At 37.3% G+C, this 18,550-nt stretch overlaps 1 protein-coding gene across 5 annotated transcripts in view; it reads right to left on the bottom strand.

Moving 5' to 3' along the window:
• trappc13 (trafficking protein particle complex subunit 13) overlaps nucleotides 1-18,550 on the bottom strand; it is a 48,963-nt gene that overhangs the window by 17,454 nt on the left and 12,959 nt on the right. For all 5 annotated transcript variants that reach the window (XM_052010097.1, XM_052010098.1, XM_052010095.1 and 2 more), the window contains 6 exons: nucleotides 17,344-17,412; nucleotides 15,341-15,440; nucleotides 13,131-13,215; nucleotides 10,615-10,742; nucleotides 6,969-7,041; nucleotides 2,440-2,484 (listed from right to left, as the gene is read on the bottom strand). In XM_052010097.1, coding sequence (XP_051866057.1) covers nucleotides 2,440-2,484; nucleotides 6,969-7,041; nucleotides 10,615-10,742; nucleotides 13,131-13,215; nucleotides 15,341-15,440; nucleotides 17,344-17,412 — 500 coding nt within the window. The remainder of the gene's footprint in view (nucleotides 1-2,439; nucleotides 2,485-6,968; nucleotides 7,042-10,614; nucleotides 10,743-13,130; nucleotides 13,216-15,340; nucleotides 15,441-17,343; nucleotides 17,413-18,550) is intronic.

Below are 18,550 nucleotides of genomic sequence, written 5' to 3'. Positions count from 1 at the left end.
TTTCTCCCTAATTAATCTCAAATAGAAAAATTCCAATTAACAGCATCTATAATGGAGAACATCCAATGTCCAAGGTTCTGCAAACTGGCAGCTTTATGTGCAAGGATTTCATAAGGAGGCAAAATAAAGACCGAAACCATGACTTCAACTAAATATTTCAACATTACACATGCTAAATAAGCCAATGAAAAGAAATAAAGATAATAGCATCCAAAAATTTTACAAATTCTGTCTTATTATACTCATTGGTGATCAATTTACATAACTTTATTTTAAAATCAGCTTCAGATTTTAATGCAAGAAAGTTAAAAAAAAACATACACTATTTCCAAAGACCTACACATACTTTTGAGGGAGGGCATTATTATATGATGAAGAAACACTGAGTAGAAGCAATAAGCCTTGGAAACAAGAAAAGCCAGACTATGGCTCATGGGCCAAATGTGGCAATACAGCAGTTCTTGGCTTGGCCTTCCGTGGGGGAGCACCCCTGAAGGAGAAGTTCAGATGTTTTACTGCTCTTGTAGAATCCAGACAATAAAAATTTAAAGTAGATGTTTATCTGGAGAAAGATGTACATTTCAAGTGCACCAGCAGCGGCCCAGGTAAGTTAGGACCATCAAACTAATGCTGAAGTACAGAACTCAAACCTTTAGTTAAAACCTGCATCCGTGATCTTGCACGTATCATATGCATGATAGAATTTTGTGCAGATGTAAACATTTGCATACTGATACAATTGCAGGCTGGCAACAATTTCAGCCTGCAGTCAACTGCTCCAACTTGGAAATTATACACCAACACCTTAGCTTGGGGATATTTCAGAAATGATACAGCACATCAGGCTAGATGTGCAGGGCTCGAAACAACTAGTGTCACAAAGTAGTCGTGATGGATCAATTGGGAAGATACAAATTCTAATTACACAAAGTAATGAGGAAGGCTAATGGAATGTTGACCTTTATTGCAAGGGGCATAGAGTACAAAAGTAGAGGAGGTTTTAATGTAACCTTGCAGGACTCCAGTGAAAATGCACTTTGAGTACTATGTATAGTTTTGCTCTCCATATTTAAAAAGGATTGCTTGCGTTGGAAGCAATATGAGGAATGGTTCAACGATTTGGGCCTACACACCACAACTGGAGTTTAGAAGAATGAGAGGCGACCTTGTTAAAATGCATAAGATTCTGAAAGGAATTTATAGAGTGGATGCTGACAGGACGTTTCTTCCAGTGGGAGCTATTTTGAACTGGAGACACAGCTTCATAATAAGTGGCTGCACATATAAAATGGAGATGAGGAGTAATTGCTCCTCTGAGGTCATGATTCTTTGGAATTCTCTACCCCAAAGAGCTGTGGGGTTGGTGTCATCAAACATATTCAAGGGGGAGACTGACAAACACTTGAACTTCATGGGGTATGGGGGAAAGTGCAAGCAAGTGGTGCTGACTCCAAAATTAGATCAGCCATGAACTTATTGAATGGTGAATTAAGCCTGAGGGGGTGAATAGTCCACTCCTGCTTCTAATGTTAACACTCTAAAGGCCTTAAAAGGTTATTTGCAAGTCATACAAAAGTAATAGGCAAGATCATGCTCATAGGCAAACAAGTAAAAAGAACAGAGATGCTCCCCCTCTGAGAAACAGAAGTGTGGATGGTAAGAGAAGCAGTAAGTGTAGAAAATATCAGAAGGGTCGAAGGAAGCAGAAGAGTCAGCAGCAGGAAGTGGTACACTTCACAGGAATCAGTTGTGTAGCAGTGGAAAACAGAAACATCAAAATTTAAAATCAGGGAGCAATGAGATGAAGGTATGATAGAGCCAAGTCTAACATCAATGGAGGTAGGAGAGAGGCAATGATTTTTATTGTTATGGTTGCAGAATTTTGTCTATTCGTTTCTCAAGCCATACATGATGGTAAGTAAATTAAATCTGACAACAAAACCATTGTCAATAATTTCTCTTAATTTTATGCTTAAATCCAAAATTGTCTTAGAATGACTGGAATTTTGACATTATCGTAGTGACTCTTCACCCAAAACAATGTTCATTGATACACATTCCAAAGGTGCCAGCCATATATTCAGTGTTTCCAAAGTCATTATGAAAAAAGTACTGAATGTGGAGCAGAATTTTTCATCTACCTCCGTAAAATCAGGTAGTTTGTTCACCTCATTGCAAATCCAGCTCTTCCAGCTACAGAAAATTGTGTGCCAACAAAGTGAACCATGCCCACTAGTAAAAATGTGCTTTTGACAGACAATGCTGCTAAGAAGAGTCTCTTAAAGTGTTCTAAATGGTACATTTTAGAAGAACAAACACCCATAGTTGTTATATTTGTTAAAGCTACAAGTGTAGAGAGAGATTTATGATTCTAAAATAAATAAAAAGAAAGGAATTAACTTTGGAATCTTCCAGGGTAAAATTATCATATATACTTACTTCAGCATTGTAGAACTTGGTCTTCACATCAAGTGGTTTAAGGACCTGTGTAAATAGAGAGGGCAAACTGAAGATTGATTTCATTGGCAGATCATCCATCAGAACTTGTAGATTTAGACGCCAATGTAAGGTGGCCCTTTGTGACAAAAAAGTTGAACTTCAAACCTGTTGCAGAACTAAATAATGTTAGAAAAAGTAAAATATACAGCAAACTGATTAGAGAACATATTAAGGATTCATTGCCACAAAAAACCTATTCATTTTCTAAAATGTTAGGAATCACATGGTCTTTAAGCCTTCAAAGACAAATTTGTCACACAGAATCTCACGGATACCCAGCGCACCAATTAGCCTTCTGTTTTTCACGTCAAAATATTACACTAGTCTTCTAATTTCACAAGTGCTTCTAACCAGAAGATGCCAAATATCTTTTGCATTAGGCTGCAATTATTGTAGGTGTTAAAAATCTTGCTGCAAAACACACGCAGTATAAACTGTAAAAGCATTACCCACTAACAGATTAAAACTACCTAATCCCTGATTTGTATGGCCGCAGTTGCATCAGGCAGCTATTTATTCTTAGCAACCAATGGGGAAACTGAGAGAAAGAAACACAGATATAATGAGTTATTATGCAGCTTTTATTGTTTTACTATAGATGGCTCTTACTAAACTATTGATACAATTTCAACATTTACAATGGCTTTAAAAAATGCACAGAAAACACCATCACAAAGAAACAATAAGTAAACAATATTTTACTGAATCTGAAAAGAAAAATTCAAGATTTTTGGAATGCAGAGGTTTGGTCTCATGCTTTTTTAAAAATTATTTTTAGGACTTAGGCATCACTGGCAAAGCCAACATTTATTGCTCATCCTTAATAACCCCCGAGGAGGTGACAGTGAGTTGCCACTTTGAAATGCTGAGTAGTGAGTTTCAGAATTTAGTCCTCAGCAATGATGCAGGAAAAACGATACAGCTCCATTTAGGATTGAGTGTGAATACAAGGGTGATGTGCATCCACTGACATCATTCTTCTTGATAGCAGAGGTTGCAGGTTTGGGAAGTGCTGTCCAAATAGCTTGCAAGTAACTGCAATGCATTTTGTAGATGGTACAACACTACAATTACAATGTGCTGTGGCGGAGGCATGAATGTTAAGGATGGTTGTTACTGCCAATCGAGCAGGCAAAGCTTTATACTGGATATCTGTTGAACTTCTGAGTGTTCTTAGAGATGCATTCATCCAGGAAACTGCAGAGTATTCCGTGACACTTTTGATTTGAATCTTGCAGATGGTAGGAAGAAGATGAGTGTCAGGAGGTGAATTACTTGCTGCAAGATACCCAGCTTCTGAGCTGCTCTTGTTGCCAGCTAGGTTTCTGGTTGGTGATGACTCCCCAGGACATTGATGGTGAGGGACTAGATAATGCTATCGAATATCAAGTGGAGGTGGTTAGTTTCTCTTGCTCACAGAACTACTCAGCACAGAAACAGGCCCTTCAGCCCAACTCATCCATGCTGACAAGTTGCCTAATTGAACTAGTCCTATTTGCCTGCACGTGGCCCATCTCCCTCTAAACCTTTCCTACCCATTCAGCTGTCCAATTGCCTTTTAAATATTGCAATTGTAGCCACTTCCACCACTGTATCTGTTAGCTCATTCCATATACTCATCACCCTCTGTGTGGAAAAAGTTGTCCCTCAGGTCCCTTTTAAATCTTTCCCCTTTCACTTTAAACCTATGCCCTCTAGTTTGGACTCCCCTATCTTGGAGAAAAGACTTTGGAGATGATCATTGCATAGCACTTCATTGGTGCGAATGTTACGTATCATCACACGCCTGAGTCTTTCTGCATACAAGACATTATAGCAAGTTTGACCAATTTACTGACTTGTTAGAGAAGTACATGCTGTAGATAAAGTGAATGTACTATATATACCTAGATGTCCAGAAAGCATTTGGTTAGGTGCCACATCAATGGTTACTGTGGAAATAAAAGCTCTTGGTATAGGAGATAACACATTGGTGTGGATTAAAGACTGGCCGACTAAAGGAAACAATAGATATAATTAGATCTTTTTCCGGTTGGCAAAACATCATAACTGGTGGGCCACAGGGATTGGGGCTGGGGATCAATTCTTATTATTTATATATATGACATGGAGAAGGCACTGAAGGTATGCTTGCTAAATTTCCAATGATGATGAGGTAAAAAAGTAAATTGTGAAGAGGTCACAAGGAGGCTACAAAAGGATATAGATAAGTTAGGTGAAGAAGTGTTGGATTAGGGTCCAGATTGTTGTTTTTCTTGTAGTTTTACTTACGCTTGCTTATATGTTTGTATAATCACCTGTTTCTGTAAACTTTTAGTAACCTACAGTATAGTTGGCTCTGTATTTCTGTACCTTCTTTGTAAGACTGAAGTGTCATGGCTGTGTAACTCAGACAGTACTTTTCCACTGACTGTTTATCAGAAGACCCCCTTATCTCTGACCAGATCAGACTAGCTTGTAGTTTAAAGGGAGAGCACGAGAACAGGTTCGTTGTTACTACATTTTACTTGCCTATGGAATTCAGAAGTCAATGGAGTACAATATGGGAAAGTGTGAAATATCTGTTTTGGGAGGAAAAAATTAAAAAAAGCAAATACCTAAATGGTGAGAGACAGCAGAATTTGATATACAGAGGGATCTGGGTGTACTAGTGCATTTGCAAAAGGATAGTGTGTAGGTACAGTGAGTAATTACAAAAGCTAACAGTATATTATCATTAATTCTAGGGGAATTGAATAGAAAACTGACAACATGCTTCAATTATAAAGAGCACTGGGCAGACCACATCTGGAGTACTGGTCTCCTTATTTAAAGATGGATGTTAATGCTTTGGATCCAGTTCAGAGGTTTACCACACTAATACCTAGAATGGGCAGGCTACCTTAGAGTCAGAGCAATACAGCACAGATACAGGCCCTTCAGCCCAATGAGTCCATGCTGACCACGGTGCCCACCCAGTTATTCCCAATTTCCTGCGTTCGGTCCATATTCCTCTAAGCCCCACCCCTCCACGTACCTATGAGGAGAGGTTGCAGAGGCCAGGCTTGTTTCTGCTAGAACTTATAAAAGAGGGAATTTGATTGAAACATACAAGATCCAGAGGGGTCTTGACAGAGTAGATGTGAAAGAATGTTTCCTCCTGTGGGAGAATCTGGAACTAGATATCGCCTTTTTATAAATGAGGGGTTGCAAAGATGGCTCTTTTTTACTTACTCTGAGGGTCATGCATCTTTGGGCAGTGCAAGCAGAGTCTTTGAATATTTTTGAAGCAGAGTTAGGTAGCTACGCAATTAACAGGGAGGTGAAAGATTACCATGGCTAGACTAGAATGCAGAGTTGAGATGACAATCTGATCAGCTGTGATCTTATTTAATGGGCCGAGTGTCTTAATCCTACTCTCAATTCATATGTTCACATATCTGTTTCTAGCTCAGAAAGTAACCCTGAACATGACAATAAATGGCAAGGAAAAGATTAATCCAAAATGTTACCTTAAAAAAGCAGAAGGAACAAACTCTATTGCTTGGTCTAACATATCCAAGTGCAATACACTCATTGCCCCTGTATTTGATAACCTATACTGGTTCCTAGTACATCAGTGCTCAATTTTTAATTTCCATTTTCAAGTGCATGCATGGTTTTGCCCTTCGCCTTTACTTTTACAACTCAAAGCACTCCTCCACTCAGTGCTCATTAAAATCAAATGCCACCAAACATTTGATCTAGTCTCTCCCATACAAAAGTTTAATATATTATAATGTTTTCATGAAGAATGTACGACATTCAAATGAGTTATACAAGAAGAGCTGTGCTCTTTGGCGAAGGTCTAGGGATCAGACTGGTGAATAGGGGCAAACTGGTCAAACTTCAGGACCAGGATTCGGTTCTTCATAATGAGTGACAAAACTGGAAGGAACTTCCAAGATTAACGGATATGAAAATCTTGCAGTAATTAAAATTGGAACAAATATGGTGAATGGCTGGTGTTGGGGGAGAGAGCAGATGAAGAGGAGCAGAGGGCGTAGCATTGTTATGGATTAACAAATTAAGATGGGCTGAAAGATTTTCCACATCAGGTAGCATTTTGTGATCCGAGCAACTACCAAGGTCTAATTGAATAAATTCTAAATTATAAAGCATTTATTGTTCAGTTATGGGAGGGCTATGAATATTTTGGTTAATATTGCCTTTTAGTTTGAATATTTTAGCTCATTACAGCCTGGAATTCTAACAGCCTAGATAAATTACCAAGGGACTATAGGAAAATTAACTTCATAATATCTCCTGAATACATCAAAACTTCAATCATTTGCACTTTCAGGAGAGTTGATTTTTTTTAAGACTGAAAACAATAGATCTGAATGGTAAAAATATAAATAGAATATTTCAAGTTCCATATGTGAAAAATAATGAATAATCCACTATCATTTTGATCCTATACATTGGAGCACCACTTATATGTATACTACCTGAAATTTGAAGAATTTTCGAAAGTACATCTTCTCTCCAGCTTGTGTTGTATAGCTAACTGCACAGACTAAGCTGCAAAGGGAAAAGACAAGTGAAAAATTAAATCAATAAAATGACTGCCACACTTTATACAACAATGCAAATAGGTTTAGTCATTTAAGCCAAACAATTAAGACTGCAATAAATATGAAGTTCTTCATGGCACTAATCAATGTGATTAATAGTGGTTGTTTGTCCCTCAGTTTTAAACGTCAATACTACTTAAGTCTAGGTCTCCAAGGCACGAAAGAATCACATATGCACATTGGATAAGGCAGACCAAAGAGACTCAAGACCAATCCTTAGTTTAAAGGAACGAGCCAAAAAGTTTAATCAGAGAAACAAGGTTTACTGTCTTAAAATTGTGGAAAAGAACAGGAAAAGTATTAATAGAGAAACAAAGGACTGCAGATGCTGGAATCTAGATGAAAAACACGATGATGCTGGAGGAACTCAGCAGGCCAGGCAGCATCCGTGGAGAAAAGCAGGTGGTCAACGTTTCAGGTTAGGACCCTTCTGAATAGTTCACCGCCTGCTTTTCTCCACGGATGCTGCCTGGCCTGCTGAGTTCCTCCAGCATCATCGTGTTTTTCATCAGGAAAAGTATTAAATGGCATTAGTTAAACCTACCCAAGGGTAAATTTAGAGTTGGTACAGAAAATGGCATTCGGTCCACCACAACCATACCAACCGTTGCCACCATCTGTACTTATCCCATTTGCCCACATTAGGCTTCTATGTCTTAGATATTCAAGTGTTAGTCTAGATGCTATGTAAATGTATTGATTGCCTCTGCCTTCTCCACCTTCTCTGGCAGTATGTTCCGGATATCAACCACTCTGAGTCAGAAAAAAAAAAACTTTCCTCTTTTGTCCTCTCTAAACCTCCTCCCTTTCCCCTTAAACCTATGCTCTCATTTTAGACAACCCCACCATGGGAGAATGATTCTTACCATCTATCCTATCTATGCATCTCATAATTTTGTCTCTCTCAATTTTATATTCCTCAGACAAGTCACTCTCAGCCTCCTTCACTTCAGGGAAAATAAACTAATCCATCTAATATCTCCTTTTAAATAAAGCCTTCCAATCCAAACAACATCCTGGTGAATCTCTGCAGCCTCTCCAGCACAATCACTAATAATGTGGTGATCAGACTGCACACAATATTCCAAGTGCAGCCTAACAAAGGTTTTATCAAGTTGTAACATGACATCAACTCTTTCATTGAATGGGACATATTCTATGATGAATGTAAGTATACTATATGCCTTCTTTAACACCCCATCCACCAGTGTTGCCACTTTCAGGAACTGTGGACTTGTATCCCAAGATCTCTCTGTTTCTCAATATTGATGATTATATCCTAACCCTATTTGACTTCCCAAAATGCATCAACTTGCACTTGATGGGATTAAATTCTATCTACCATTGTTCCACCCAACTCCCCAGCTGATGCTTAGCCCACTGTAGCCTTTGAAATTAAGTTTGAGAGCTCAACTAAGAATGAGTAAAAATTATTAATGCAATTTACCACAAACAGCTGATTAATATTTGAAATAATTGCTACAGTGAGAGTTTGGGAACAAGATGAAATAGATTAAATTGACAAAGTCCTTGATTTTTCTCATATTCTTGCTTATTAGCACAGAATTTCCATTCAGCACCAAAATAACTGCACTCACTACCTACTAAATTCAAAGATGTTTCCCACAAGGATCTAGCAACCTCTTTTGCACGTCCATTATATCATGTGTCTGTTCAAAAGATCCCTGCCACCCTTTAGTAATCAAGCTCCCAAAGCAGCCAATCATATTAAATTATCACACCAGTCCAGGAAGGGAAAAAAAAGTGCAATTTTTAATTGATTTTTCCAACATCATACAGAGCCCTAAATAAAGTTTCAAACATGCTAATAAGATTAAGGTTAACTATGAAAGCAATTTTTAAGACATTTTAAAGTTCCCTACGCTGAAATATTTTTATCATGAAATTGTAATAGAAAAATCTAACATTCATTTGTAAACAAAAAATGGTACTATCTGATGGGATTAGCAGTAGTTGTGTCTCAGTTTTTAAATGAAAAAGTACTCAGACCACATAATACTCCACAAGATTTTTTCAGGACATTTCATAGTGAAACTAGTTCATAAGTACTTAATACAATTCTAAACTATTTCGTTTTGTTGTGCTGGAGAAGGCTGCAATCAATGCATTCTATTGAGGAGGGCTCAATCATTGTCACCAATTTTGAGATTTCCACATTAAACCATGCATGCATAGAAATCTAAATCATTGCCAGCATCACAAAATAATGAACACGTCTGTCAACAGCTTCATGATCATTGCACAAAACCAGCCAATTTTCTAAAAGTATTTATGTGGTCCAATCAATCAAAAACAACACATGCTATACCACTGGCTGAGTTCAAGAATGAGGCTCATGAAGCAAGCTCAAATTAGATAGAGTTCTGAGATACCGAGGATTTGAAGTTTTGAAAATACACATTAAACCCAAAACTGCAAAAAAAAGGGCAAAAAAAAATCTATACATTAAATTTCTAAATGTTGTATGCTGCAATTTTACTACTTAGGTCAGCAAACTAGTCAATTTATAATAAATTGAAACGACAGCAACAAAGAGTTTAGAATGCATGCATTACCCTTTACTGGCAGCAAATAAAGAATTAAATCCCTTAAAAATTATTTTCTAAACCATCAAAGGGCATTGTGAATGTCCACTTAGTCTGATTATCATCACATCCAATTCATTACTAGAAATAAAACAGTAGTTTCTAATCCTTATGAATCTCACGATCAACATTAACGTAGCTTTTTTTAAAATGTAATACTTATTAGCAAAGGGAAAAAGACAAGTTTTAAAAGGCAGCATATAGTGTATTTCCATTCTTATTCTAGTTTCATTGGCTACATAGCAAGTGGAGTAAAAGAGGAAATGGCCATTCCCGAGACTCCATGGAATTGTTTTCAGTCTGCTACTGGGAAATGGGGATAATATGTTCTGATTTCTGATCTCTTCAACTCACCCCTGAAATATGTATATGCCTAGTTTTTACTTTGCATTTTCCCCTTCTACACAGTTCAACTTAGGTAAAAAGGCAAAATAGTTCTGCATTAATCCTATGTCATAGATTCACATCTCAATATTCAGTTAGACTGTAATATTTGTACATTTATAAATTTTTAAGCCCATCAGTTTTGTAACAACAATTGAGCAATAAATTTCTGACGTGAAAATTGCACCTGCTTGGAAAGAATGCAATTTTTGACCAAAGTACTACAATTAATCATAAGTACCCTTTTACTAAAAGCACAACACAAGATTAAAAAGTCACAACTATCAATATCATTTTAATTGCTGATAATATAAATTCTGAAATGGTGACACACTCCAAATCCCTGGAACATCTTTCTCCTCCAGGGCCACATGTGGCTGTTTACTTCAGAGGTTTTGCATTACAGTTTTGCCTTGAGTTGTAGTTCTTTCACATTCACCAAAGAGTCTTTCTGTGGCTCTAGTGATGCATTTTTTATGCTGAGGTGAACATTTTTCAGACCCTCTTTAAAATGTAAAGTTAAAACTTACATGTGAGTTCCAATTTCCTTCACTTCATGGTGAATCACATCATCAATGCAACGATCAGGCTTAAGTTCAGCTACTGCAGCATTAGAGGCTGACAGGTTTAAACGCTGAGAGCTAGTCTGAAGATCAGCCTAAAAGGAAAAAAAAAGGTTTACTGACAGATTGAGGAAGTTTTGTTTAGTTTAACAACTAGCAGTATTTTGATTTGCAAAATCAATGTCCGATCAAGAATATCTGAGAAAATCAATATCCAAGTCGTCATGGAAACATTTAACTTAGGTCATATTTGTTCATTTACTTTCTTTTAATCTGCAATAAGAAGCATTCTTGGTCAAAATACAACAGAGCAGTGGTGCAGAGAAAAAAGAAAGAAAAAATATAAGAATTAGGAAGAAATCTTTGTGACCAGTTGTAGAGGGCAATGGGAAAAGATGAAAAATCTGCAACTGGACCAAAAAGACCCAAATGTAATTGTGAGTATTTATTGTATTGTGATCACAATGGCTCTAATTTAAAATTCCTCCTGTAACCACAAAGTTTTATATATGTGTGGTTTAGGAAGCAGCAATAGAGTAATAGTTTGACACAAGATTAGCAATCCATTCAATGCCTTTAAACAACAGTATGAAATGGATAACTCAGGGCAGGAGCTCAGTATGTCAGTGACAATCACAATTTGCGATTTTCCTTGTGTTCCACTTGGAGCCAGCAGCCACTTCTTCCCTGGTTGGCCCCTCAAGCAGTTAAGGGTCACCCAGGTTTCCCTAAGAAGCTCTTGAACTATTTCACCAATTCCATTATCACACCCAAACATCACTGATCATTGGTATGAACACAAAAGATGTTTCTGAACATAAGCCTTAAACTTGTCTTTTGCAAATGTGCACTCCATACTCTACTGTTGTCACTTTGTTTAGTATAGTACTAATTGATCTATACAATCCGTGTAGACTGTCGATTGTCAGGATATCCGCACCATGCCACCCATGGCAGGGAGGACCAGAATGATAGGCTCCGCCCAGGTTAAGTGCAGGGACCAAAGGTGCTGACTCTGAGCAGCAGGCCTGGTCCAGCATGCTTTGATCCAATATCCTTCAGGGAAGGGAAATTTACATGCTGCCTATAGATTCTTACTTGGTCTCGTTTCATTTCCGCTGCAATGTAATTGACACTGAACTGCCCTCTGAAGTGGCCTAGCAAGCCCCTCAGGTAGATCAAACCACAACAAAGAATAATAAACAGGAGAGACCACCACCTGAATATGGCAAAGGCCTATCCAGCCCAGTCAACCCTGTAAATTCCTCATGAACATCTGGGGTAGCATAACAGATTAACAAAATCATACCTTTCAACCAGCATCCCAGACTCCTCTATCACTGACCAAGTATGTCGTGTACTAACAGTAGGACAGAGCCAACAGAAGTGGTAATCAATATGAAGAAGTCATTATCATTGCCTCTAGATCCCATGAGGCATCATGCAAGACCTTCAATGGCTAACTAACACCACCTTCACTCACCGGACAAATCAGCTTTCCTCCAATAACAGCACTCAGGATAGGAAGTCCATAGCCTATGCTCTAGGTGGAGACTTCAATGGGTGGACATCAAGAGGAGGCCCAGAAGCATCATTTACCCATCATGCTGGCCAAATTCCATATAAACCAGTTGCGAGACTGGGATTGCAACAAGTCACAAGAGAATTAAGTGTTCAAAGCCTACTGAACCTCGTCCTCACCAATCTGCCACTGATACATTTGTTCATTGCAGTAATGCCATCAATTACCGCTACTCATTTTGTGTGGAAACACTTGTGAAGACAAAGTCTCACTTTCAACTGAAGGCTCTTTTCCAAGTCATGTATTATTCCAACTTGAAAATATATTACCAGTCCTTGTTAGTAAGATTTCCTGTAGTATTCTACCTGACAATACATGGAAGTTTCTTCAAGACATCAGTTGGAGTGGTTTTAAAAAAGGTGGCTCATCAACCACCTTCTCAAGGGCAATTAAGGATTGACAGTAAAGGCTGGTCTTGTCAGCAACACCTACAACAATGAAACTAATACTAAAAAAACACCAAGTCCATCATGCCACAACTGCATCTAAATCTGTAAAAACATTGGCCAATTTCTAGAATTAATCTCATATTGGCAATCCTCAAGTAATCCAAGTATGTTCCTCATTGATCAATTCCACTTATTTACTTTGGCAGTTCTTGGTGCAATATGGAATAAAATTGTCAGTCACCAAATTAATTAAGCCCAGAATTATTCAGCTCAAATTGCTTCCTTTAGCTACAACCCTGTTTGGTATTTTTGGTTCAAGTGCATTAGTACAAAAATGTTACAGCTCACACTACATTGTACTGAAATATCAGTGACAAAGAAAGGTGTTTATTAATAAGCATACAATATATCCAAGGAGAAGAAATAAATGGTACATGAATTGATCTCTATTCCTAAGTTACCTTACCATGTCCATAAGCAAAACATATACAGAATACAGCTGATTGCCTTACCTTAATTAAAATATCCTTAACAACTTGCACACTGTCATTATGTACACTGATGTAGCTTGAAAACGTTTCTCCTAAAAAAATATTCCTGCACAAAAAAAACAAAATGTCAAATTATTTTTGCATGACAAAGATAAAAGTAACAGCAAACCAAGGTACTTTGCAGGGATTAATGTTGCAGCTTTAGGAAAAAAGTATTTTTCAAACAAGAAATGAGAATGCTTTTATAGCTTTCTGGTACTTTTGAGTTTCTCCCTCTATATATGTGCTCAAATCCAACATGAAATATAACCTTCCTTCATGTGTCAAGTTAGAATTTATTGACTAAATACTGCAAAGGTGTAACCTCCACAAGCTGTCCACATGAAAATCGACAAGGTCACTCACAATGCCCTCCGAAAGATACACACACTCACGTGAATAATTTTCAATGTCTAAACTTCATTGACAAAAAATATATCTACTCTTCTCATAGCAAGAAGAAACAAATCAATTATAAAATAAAATTTATAGAGACTAATCTTCAGCACCCAGAATGGAAGAGCAAAGGCTTTTCAAGTAAGAGAGCAGAAATGGACAGGAAGCACAAGAGATACAAAATATTAACTGTTACAGAAATGTATGGAACTCTGCTTCACATGAAAAGATGGCAAAAGATAAAGGGACAAGGTCAAAATTAAGACTGGTTAGAAAATTCCTTGATAGACCCTCTATTTCGACCTGCACTTGTCCCATAGCATTTATCTTTAAATATTTTTTCCCTCTGCATGTCCACTCTCTTCCCACTTACAGCTACAATAACAGTGATTTCATTAGGGGCTTGACAGATTAGATAAAGGATTGATGGTTCCTCTGGCTGGGGTGTTGAGAACCAGGAGTGAGAATTTAAGGAGGGGGAGTGGGTTAGCCATGCAAGAAAAATGAGAAGAGATGTCTTCAACCATACAGTAGTGAATTTTTGGAATCCTCAAAAGGCTTCAGTCACTGAGTACATACAAGCCAGATTGATAAGATTTTTGGATATTAAGGGAATCAAGGGATATGGGGTTATTGAAGCAAAGTGGTGCTGAGATAAAAAAAAATCACCCGTGATCTTATTGAATGGTGAAGCAAATACAAAGAGCTTCTATTTCTTATGTTCTTAAGATATATCATATGCTCCATGTTTCCAGTTTCATATCCCTATTAACTTATTATCACCATAGACATCCACTCTCTGCACCATGTCCAACCAAGACCCTTGAGGACCCTTCACTTTTTGAATAGTAGTCTAATACCTCTATTGCCACCATCATCCACCAGTCAAGACTTGGTGTCTCATTAACTACCCTCCATGTTCCTCCATTCACTTCTTCCAAATAAAATGTGTTGTTATGGGAACCAATAGAGGCTAAACTATGCTAGTCTTGCCTCAGGGTATGTGGAACATTCCATTTCATATTCTTCCCACCCTCTTCTCAAATTCAGGAGTCAAGCAAGTGACCCAAGTTCAAAGTAAGCACACCAACTTCCACAGCTACCTTGATTGTGTTTCTGCACACCCCATTTCCTGAAAGGAATATTCCATTTACCAAGTTTCTCTGCCTCCTTTATTTGGATAATAAAATCTTCCACACAAGTGCTTCTAAGAGGTCTACTTTTTAACCAAGGATTCTTCTCCTCCATTGATGATATGGCCCTCAATCAAATTACTAAGCATATTCAAAGTTGAAAAATGCTTCTCTCATTATACATCTCTGTAAATATTTTTCTTTAAGACCTTCCACCCGATCACAAACCTTCTCTCTCCTCCCTTCTCTCAAGCTTGGTCATCTTTAACTTTGCCTAATTCTGATGAATGGTCAACCACCTGAAGTATTAGCTCTATTCCTTTTTCCACAGATGCTGTTTGACCTACTGAGCATTTCCAATATTTTCCATTGTTATTTCCAACTACCAGCATTTGCAATATTTTGCTTTTGGATCAAGACAGAATTCTAGTGCATTAGTTGAAGAAAAAAAATCCTCTAACCCAAAACAGAGCAAAAGATTAGTGATTCTTTTGGATGAATGTGCTGAATATTTCCATAGAATTCTAATTCTGTACCTAAAGGACCATTCTACAATACTCTTTGGCTTTATCTGGCATTTGGGGTGTAAATGAAAAAGAAAAAAAGGAAGAGAAATGCAAGTATAAACCTTAACAACAGTGTTCGTAATTGAGGCAATCTTACCCAAAATTCTGAGGAAGAGTCAACATTTCACCCAACATAAAAGTCTCTGCTCCTTTAACTGTGGAAGGATCATCCTTCATTAGTTGGCTAAAAAGATCCCCTGTTGTAAAAATTGGAACCATTAATATTAAATAAGTAGCTCTTCACTCAAACACAATAAAGAAAAAAAAACCAGGACATAAATCTTTCAGACTATTCAATGCATGTGTTTGCAGCATACATTGATCACCATTTGTTCAATTTCCACCATTGGGACCATTTTTGATTTTAACTTACCACCTTGCATGGAATACTACCATCTTCTCTTTCCTGCAGAAGAGTGTATTTCCCTGTGCAGCATGCTATTCCATTAACTGTTTATAGCCATTGCACATGAAATAAAATTTGTTCTTGAATTAATATAACCGTTAAGAATAAACCTACTGCCAAATTGTTTTGATTGAAGCATCTAATGTCATCAGTATCACAATCAACTAATTCACCATCTACAGTAGGCCAGTACCTATTTATGGTATCCCTTCTTTCAGATATGGATATAATGAGCCAAATGATGGCTTCTGTGTTATACATTTCTATACTGAAATGTTATAACTATAGAACAATACAGCACAATACAGGCCCTTCGGCCCACTATGTTGTGCCGACCTTTAAACCACGCCTAAGACTACCTAACCCCTTCCTCCCACATATCCCCCCATTTTAAATTCCTCCATATGCTTACCTAACAATCTCTTGAACTTGACCAACGTACCTGCCTCCACCACTACTCCAGGCAGCGCATTCCATGCACCAACCACTCTCTGGGTAAAATACCTCCCTCTGATATCTCCCTTGAACTTCCCACCCATCACTTTAAAGTCACGTCCTCTTGCATTGAGCATTGGTGCCCTGGGAAAGAGGCACTGGCTGTCTACTCTATCTATTCCTCTTAATATTTTGTATAAGTGTTGGCTAAATCTCAGAATTAATCAGCTTATGAAGAATCTTCTAAGAAGAGTTTTGTGCCACCAATTTTGGAGAGTTTAGAACTTTACACAGATAGATGGGGCCAAAGGATAGGGCTGTCAGCTTGCAGAGTATCAACTGAGGTTTGATTTTCCCTGGATCTTCATCAAACCTAAGGGCACACGCAGTTAATTCTCTCCATTATAACATCTCTGACCTTCATCTTCTACGGTGCACTTCCAGGGGTAACATTCTGCTACAATCAAATGTGTTCCATTTCCAACACCTAATTAAGTCTCAATAGTTGATTATGTCAATATGCTGTGGTTTGTTCCATTAGGTACTTTTGTCCCTACTGTGCATAGTCAGGAGTCTATTTCAGAGGATAGCAATTCAGTCTAGTGGATAATGATCTTTATTACTATGCTTGCACCTAGGATTTCTATTGCCATTTATTGACAATATCAATATAATTACTATCCTTAACTTCTAACGTTAAAGATTGCTTCTTACAGGCTAACTTCTAACGTTAAAGATTGCTTCTTACAGTGAAGAAAGCTTTGTAATATGAGAACACATACCCAAAAGAATCAACTGCACTTTAGCAAAAAAAGTAATAAATCAAGGCATAACTATACTCCAATTGTACAAAATCCCATACTAGAAACCTGACAAAAGTTCAGTACCAAAAATTAACCATGCTCCTAACACCCTACATACTAATGTATAGAGGCAAGTCCCACCTGTTTAAATCAGTATTTGCATAAGGAGACTTCAAGTTAGGGGGACCAGAAACACCAATGTCTATTTATTTAGGTTAGACAATCAATTATCTTGATACTCATTCTGAGACGCAGCTGAATTTTGTGTGTACAAAAAACACGCTTTTCATTGAATTGAAATGAGATCCATCTCCAGAGACCCAGAGCTAATCTCTTGCTAGTCAACAGCTTACATTCAGATTTAAATTATGCCTTGTGATGGGAAGGGTTGCATTTTTACACTCTTAAGCATATAAAGTGATAAAGCACTATCGCCATATTGTTAGTCCAACTCACCCGGAAGGTCTCTATCTTCACATGTCACTGGCAAGTTGGTAAACAATGTTGGTTTCGTTAATCTCATCACTATAATAAATAAGGAAAAAATATTAGAGACAACCAAAATGACCAAGTCAAAAGGAAATGACAAAAAGTCATGAAATGCAATTGCATTTATATTGCCAGAAAGAAAATTGCTCAAACTTAACTAGGTTAATAACAGAGATAGCTGCCCTTCCATCATGTCTGTGCCATGATTTTCAATTAAATACTGATAATCAACTCCATTAACCTGCCTTCTCTCCATATCTCAATTATATCCATTAATAATATTTCAAACCAAAACCCACTAGCTAGAAATTAAAAAAAAGAGGAAATATAATGAAATTGCTACATTATTTGACTGCTGTGGTATTGTTCCAAAGATTAACTACTAAAAGACAGAAATTAGAATAAGTGGCTTGACTGTTTTGCTCACAATACAGGAAATATGTCACCTGGAATGGTTCCTAACAAGACATCACCTTGCAGCCATTTAGTTTTGTTACGAAACAGGATTTTTTTTTCAACATTTACTGCATCTCCCATCTAAACATTGTTTGTCTCTCTGCAGTTCATATGAACATTATTTGGGAAACTTTATATAGAATGCTCAGTTCTCTTCTCATTTTTGTTAATATACAGATCATCTCTGAAGATACATCCTCTACATCCATCTCCATTAATCCTGGTTCAATGGATAATGTCAAAGATTATTCAAGCAGTAATGAGCAATTATCCTCTGGAAAACATGAAGGTATGAGATCTGATTTTTAACTTTTCCATTCTACACACATTAGCTTGGATACATGGACGAGATTGGTCCAGTAATCAATTTACTTGATGTGGAATCCACATCTCTCATTTATCGAAATCAAGTAAATAAAAAAAGTAATTTAAAAATTTAATTAAGAATGAAAGTAACTGTACCAAAATTGTCTAATCAGCAGTCATTATTGCAAAACTTAGGACCACCTTTGGTGTTTGCAGGAAAGGGGTGTGTGAAGAAAAGACAGAACCATGATTTGGTGTTGCAACACAAAATAAGCAAGAAAAAGTCTTGCATGAACATCTGAGCACTCAAACCTGTAAAGCCAACTGGTGTAAGTTTGAATATTTTGTTACAATTTTCAAATCACTTTCACCGTGACTTCACAAAACATTCCAAAAAAAGTTAGGGTAGGAT

This window comes from Pristis pectinata, chromosome 2 (genome assembly GCF_009764475.1).
Source record: "Pristis pectinata isolate sPriPec2 chromosome 2, sPriPec2.1.pri, whole genome shotgun sequence".
Classification (NCBI taxonomy): Eukaryota; Metazoa; Chordata; class Chondrichthyes; order Rhinopristiformes; family Pristidae; genus Pristis; species Pristis pectinata.
Note: the sequence above shows the minus strand (reverse complement) of the source record. Positions and strands in the feature narration are given on the sequence as shown.